The sequence below is a fragment of the Musa acuminata genome, chromosome BXJ2-9 (genome assembly GCF_036884655.1).
Source record: "Musa acuminata AAA Group cultivar baxijiao chromosome BXJ2-9, Cavendish_Baxijiao_AAA, whole genome shotgun sequence".
Lineage (NCBI taxonomy): Eukaryota > Viridiplantae > Streptophyta > Magnoliopsida > Zingiberales > Musaceae > Musa > Musa acuminata.
In genome coordinates, this window is record NC_088346.1 from 30,957,901 (window position 1) to 30,965,000 (window position 7,100).

A 7,100-nucleotide genomic window follows, 5' to 3' on the forward strand; every position below is an offset into this window, starting at 1 on the left:
ATATATATATATGTATATATATATATATATGTATATATATATATATATATATATATATATATATTTGTATATATGTATATATGTATATATATGTATATATATATATATATGTATATATATATATATATATATATATATATATATGTATATATATATATATATATGTATATATATATATATGTATATATATATATTTATGTATATATATATATGTATATATATATATGTATGTATATATATATACATGTATATATATACATAAATATATGTGTATATATATATATGTATATATATGTGTATATATATATATATATGTATATATGTATTTATATATATATATATATATATATATATATATATGTATTTATATATATATATATATATGTACATGTACATATATATATATGTACATATATATATATTTATATATATATGTACATATATATATAAATATATATATATGTACATATATATATATATATATATATATATATGTATATGTACATATATATATATATATATATATATATATATACATATATATATATATATATATATACATATACACATATGTATATATATGTATATATATATATATATAGAAAAGGTTTTAGACTACATGTCAGATGATGGATGCACCACCCACCCGTGTTATTCCAAGACTCGTGACAACCACACAAAGCATCTGGACAAAACCAAATCTCACACGATTCAAAAGACAACATCGCACTCACATCCACAACACAACAGTCTACACTCCACATCATATCACTTCCTTCAGCCACTACAAGAGAGACTTGCAGAGAGCGAACTTAATGTCACGTCCGCTTCGGCATAAGTCTGTAATATATTGAAAACAAAGATCAACCCTTCTCTTACCTGAGTTTATTGTTATTACTTGACAGCAAGCTGCAGTAAAGCCACCATTTAACGGCGTAAGCTCCGTCGCGGCAACTCGCCATCGTCTCCCTTCAGCTTCACAGCTGTGTAAACCGCAGCTCCGGCGACAGCACCGGCAGTCGGCGCCACCAGATATATCCATATCTGTTTGTAGTTGCCTGCTGCGACCGCCGGACCGAGAGTTCGGACCGGATTCATTGATCCCCCACTGGATGGCCTGAGTCGAACGTGAAGAATGATGAAATCGTGTTACAAGTATAATGACGAGAACAAGCTTTTGCATTGGTAATTCTGTAATGTTTGTTGCATGCGCACTAACCCTGCTATAAGAATGTTGAGCATAACCGTGGCCCCGACCGCGATTCCGGCAAGTTCTCCCACCTACGTTTAGATTGCACGAGTAGTAAGGAAGGAGGATGAATCTAAATGGGTAAGGTGGAGAAGATATAAGGGGTAGCCACGGTTTACCGCGCGAGTATCTGTCGCGACGGCGGTCACGACGAAGAGGAGATTGAAAGTGATGACGAACTCGATGAAGAAGGCCTGAGCAGTGCTGACAGAAGGCACAGTAACACCACCGGAAAGGAAAGGGTGAAAGACACCCTTGAGCGCAAAGGAGGCGCAGATGGATGCGGAGACTTGGGCCACCACGTAGGCGGGGACGTGGGACCAAGGGAAGTGGCGTAGAGCCGCGAAGGCGATGGTGAGTGAGGGGTTGAGATGGGCGCCGGAGATGTGGCCGGTGGAGAGGATGACGATCATGACGGCGAGACCGGCGCATGCAGCGTTGCCGATGAGAGTCTCGGCCCCGTTGTACTTCTGATTCACTATGGGAGCTGCAGTGGCGCCGAAGATTAGGATGAAGGTGCCCACGAATTCAGCTCCTATCTGCCATCAATTATCGTCATCAACAAACAAACGGATTAGCTAAAGCATCATAGCTATCAGTAAGAAGAAGAAGAAGAACTCCAAGAGTCAGTGGACGATCCAAAATGGTGCCACTATAGTAATGCAGGCTTGGAAGCGGGGAAAAAAAAAAAAGAAGCGTTCCTCCAACTCGATATTGTTGATTACAGATAGCACAATGCAATCGTACTGATGTCTGGTTTGAAGATTTCTGCCCTTTCTCGTGTCACATCCTCTACTCCGTCAAACTGTTATACTACTAATACAAGCAACAAAGAGCGTAATAATTGACACTCGTTTTATCAATACAATGTTGGTAAGTTCAACAGCGTTTTTCTTTTCCTAAAAATAATGTTGCCAATTTTGATTCAGGCTTATATCAAAATAACGCACACACACTACAACTAAACATCTTTTACTTCAAAACACCAACGTACAACTGGTAAGATAATTCCCGACATTAACTTGTACGAACAGTTAATAACTTTAAACAGCACACAGCGATGAATCCTTATGAACAAGAAAAAAGAACTATTTTCTACAATTTTCATGAATCATAACAAGAGGTCGTTTAGTAAAGCATCACAATAATAAATAGTAGGTCTTCTTAGTAAATCTTTGAGCGCTAAAATATATAATTAATATATGCTACATCTAAATTTAAAAATTTAGAACGAGCCATACTAAAGAAAAAATGTTCTTCGACTGAGATAAACCTAAAGGTCAAAAACATCAATATATGTTTGCAAACAACATCCAATATTTGCTAAAAAATTAATTATATATTGTTTCTAGTGTATGATAATGAAATTAAAATAACCCGTGATGAAATAACTTGTGTGAGTGATAGGGTCTAAATAGTTCTCTTTCTGTTCTACTTTCTGCCCAAGATGATCGATCCATCTTTTACTGCATGACTCTAATGAATAGAATGGAATAGTGAAAGCAATGGCATTGACCATAATTGAGCTCTCTGGATATTACTTAAAACATCATATATTATAATTCAGGCTGCCACAATCTCAACACAATTAGGTATTTACTAATGCCAACAAATCATGAGGGGCCAAGCGTCTGTTATTATGATAAACAAATAAATACAAACCAAACTAAAATAAAAGGATGTAGGCCCCATAGATCGATTGGAACAAAGTGATATGATAAACTCCTCTCTCTCTCTCTCTCTCTCTCTCTCTCTCTCTCTCTCTCTCCCCTATGTATATATCTATATGTATATATATGTGTATATATGTGTATATATATGTATATATATATATACATATATACATATATATGTATATATATGTTAACATATATATACATATATATATATATACATATATATATATATATATACATATATATATATATATATACATATATATATATATATACATATATATATATATATACATATATATATGTATATATATATATATATATATATATATATGTAAATATACATATATATATATACATATACATATATATATATATGTAAACATATATATATATATATGTATGTATATATATATATATATATGTAAACATATATATATATATATATATATATATATGTAAACATATATATATATATATATATATATATATATATATATATACATATACATATACATATATACATACATATACATATATATACACATATATACATATGCATATATACATACATATATATATTTATATATATATATATATACATAAATATGTCCTTGCAAAATCTGAAGCAATTACCCTTAGTTTCATATAGCATACATATGTTCTTCTGGATACTAAGGTCCTTCACATAAACATCCACATAGATATTATATATTTTTAACTCTGGATATTAAGATCCTTCACATAAATATATGTCATTAACATCCATAAGTTAATCACTTCTAGCTGTGGCTACTGTTAACTTGTTTGACTTAAAAATATATAAAAATATAGAATATCTAAAGTACCCCCGATACTTTCACAATCATAACAAATTTCTAAAACATATAAATTTCAAATGATAATTAATTGTTGGACATACACTCAAGTTTCTCTGTCTTAGAGAAAATATAAATTATAAATTTATTTTTAAAGAGATAAAAACAAGGATCATTGACTTTGGGAGGATAAATAATTTTATATAAATCTTATTATCTACAATACGCCTCCATAGGGGCGGCGAAGCCAGACAAATCGTTTAAATAATAAAAATTAATATGTTAGGTTGAGAACCATCCCCTTTCCCTTCTTATTCCTCAGTCCAAAATCATGACACACTCATCCACAGTTATCAAGAGTTTTTTTTTAAAATATGCAGCTACTAAGAGTACCTTGATTAGTTGAGCCAGGCAGGAAGGAAGTAGCATTAAAAGCCTCTCATAATCTATCCAAGCCGCACCTCAGCAATGTCATACTGGTTGTATCAGTCTGATATTTTGGGTACGAAAAGCAGGATAAAGGACACTGGAAATTAGTTTGGCTGTGGTTGTGATGCAAGGCAGGAATATGACCTTGGATTCATTCCTTGGCAAAGGTGATAGATCGGAGATGACAGAGAAGAAGAAACAAAGCAGGTGATGGACTTATGCCAAATGCTGAGTCATGATGCACGCCCTCGTGCCAAATGTTGCCAACCCCCAGAAGATACATATTATTGAGATATTGCTCACTTGTTTCACCTCAGGTAAGGTAAGGTAAAGCTCACAACTTTTCTCGTACTTACTGAAGATGATCGTTTGAGTTTCATCTCTCCTTAACCTTTCATTAATTGATGAACTTAAAATATAAAGGGAAAAAAAACCATTTTGAGTTTTTTTTTTGTTAGGATCTTAAACTGGATATTTTAAACCATTCTTTTTTTTTCATCACTTTTGCACCAATGCCGATAATTTGCCAAATCCTACCTTGAATGAGTCGACCTCACTGTGGAAATAGATAGTTGTCTTAGAAATGCTTTCACCGAGACAAGCTAGTGACACATTGGATTATTTAATTGATGCCAAACATTGGATTGGTTGGTATCTTGCTCGCATCTCAGAGACTATACTATATCCTCAGTATACACAAGTTCTCGAATCTCGACGCTCACACACTGACCACAGATACGCCGTGAAAAAGGGGGCAAAGGTACTGTTGTCAGAAATTAATATATAATCAAAATCCATATTGTGATCAATGGTGTAAAGTTGGGCTACTGGTACAACCTTTAACCTTTTTACCTTTAACAAAACTCGCAACCATTTTAACCTTTAACGGATCATGTGGTACAAAGAATATGTTTCATGAGCTAACTCCAAATATAACCGGAAAATTAATAAAAGCAACAAGGAACTAAATAAATACTTCGAAGACATTATAAGGTTAATTTATACGAAGAGATGCTGATGAATAAAGACATGCGCAAACCAAAAATAACGGAGTGCTGTTGCAGAGTTCGCACGTGCGTACCTTGCGGGTGAGGGAGACATCGGGCTTGGGGAACTCCGTGAAGCACGTCTGTGGGGAGGTCCAAGCGTCCACCGGGAGGCATTTGTTGCACCTCGGCATCGACTTCCGATCGTAGGAGAGCGAGTCAACCCGGAGCGAGTTGAAGAGCGGCGCGCCCGGCGTGCCCGGCGTCGCAGGGGCCGACGCGGTCGGCGTTTCCGGCTCCGGCATTGTCTACTGGCAAATACTTGTAATTTTTTTGGCTTTTTTTGAAGGGGGATGCTTTTTTTTGGGAGGGGGGGGGGAGGGGCTGAGAGCGATGATTAAGAAGGGAAAAAGTTACATGATTTGATGGTTTTTATGAAGCTCTTGCTATAGGAATGGTAGAACCCCAGCCAGGATTTGATACAACAGATGGAGTTTTACTCAGAGATCATAGATAAGAAAAACTACTAATCTTTCTTTTTTGTGATTTTTTTGGATTGTGTTATGAAAAGACAGACAAATATTACATGATCTGAAGGCTTTTATAAATGCTTCTCTAAGGAAGAAGGAGAAGAAAGCAAGCCAGCTTAACACAAACTATAAATGATGAAGAGATTGGCTCAGCTGATTCGTTACGGGGCTTTGTGAGGAAGACCGGATAGAAGTCTAAAAGTTCGATGATTAGGAAGAAGGCTATTCGGTGTTCATCAGGAAATTAACCAAGATCCACAAGCTGAAGGACTCAGAAGAAAACCAAGATCATTAGGGAGAAAGCTGCATTCAGGGTGCTTTGATGGTGATGGTGGTGAAGGCTGGGAAAACACTTGGGGAGAGAGAGAGAGAGAGAGAGAGAGGGGCTAGAACAAGCACAGGGGTGGAGGACATTGAAGAGGAAGCGTGGGGATATATTGGGATGGGTGAGGGGAAGGTCAATGCCTCCCAGTGACAGCTCACAACCAAGTCACAACCTCAAATAATTCTATAAAGTAATAGGTATCATTGAGTAGTTCTCGTTGGAACTTACTGAAGCTTCCTAGTTGTTATCATATCAATTTCTTTGACTTCGAGAGGTGTTGGTTGCTATGGTGCAAGCAGCAGCTTCCTCCCCCTTAGGATCATTAAAAACTCATTTTTATTTTTTATTTTTTAGTCACATGCATGAAATTGGAAGTCTCTCTCTCTCTCTCTCTCTCTCTCTCTCTATATATATATATATATATATATATATATATATATATATATATATATATATATATATATATATATATATATATGTATATATGTATATATACATGTATATATATATACATATATATTAGTTGGAAATTATATATCTACGTGACCGATATATATATATATGTATATATATATATATATGTATATATGTATATATATATATATATGTATATATGTATATATATATATATATATATGTATATATATATATATATTATATCTTGACACTACATTTATATATCTAGAATTTATATATAATAATTAATTCTCTTATAAAAGATACCATATTAATTGGCGCAAACCTTAGATCACAAGTCTCTTTTGTCAGTTGTTTTATATGTAGTTGCAGGTAAAATCTACGAATTATAATTTATTTTTGTTTGGGGTTTGAGGGAAAAAAAGATTGTCAAGTTCAATAAAATCCATTTAAGAGGTGAGTTTCATGGTTTTAACATAATTATCTTCTTTGAGTTGTAAGAAGAATACTGAATTTATTGATAAAGACTAAAGATAAAATTACTCAAAATTTTAGGCTTGGCAATTATTAATCGATCATTTCTCACACTCTCTGAAAATATTGAAGTAAAGAAGATTAATTAAGATCTAAAACTACATAAAAAGTAGGAAATATAATCATCCCAAGTCCA

The 7,100-nt window shown here is 33.7% G+C and overlaps 1 protein-coding gene across 1 annotated transcript; it reads right to left on the reverse strand.

Annotated features, from left to right (window-relative positions):
• Positions 1–686: 686 nt before the first annotated feature.
• Positions 687–6,104, reverse strand: LOC135623346 (probable aquaporin NIP5-1). The gene is made up of 4 exons (XM_065126207.1): positions 5,254–6,104; positions 1,369–1,788; positions 1,220–1,281; positions 687–1,117 (listed from the first exon to the last, which is right to left on the reverse strand). Exons 1-4 carry the CDS (start codon positions 5,461–5,463, stop codon positions 928–930), a joined length of 882 nt encoding a protein of 293 aa, XP_064982279.1. The 5' UTR covers positions 5,464–6,104; the 3' UTR covers positions 687–927.
• Between the last annotated feature and the right edge of the window lie 996 nt (positions 6,105–7,100).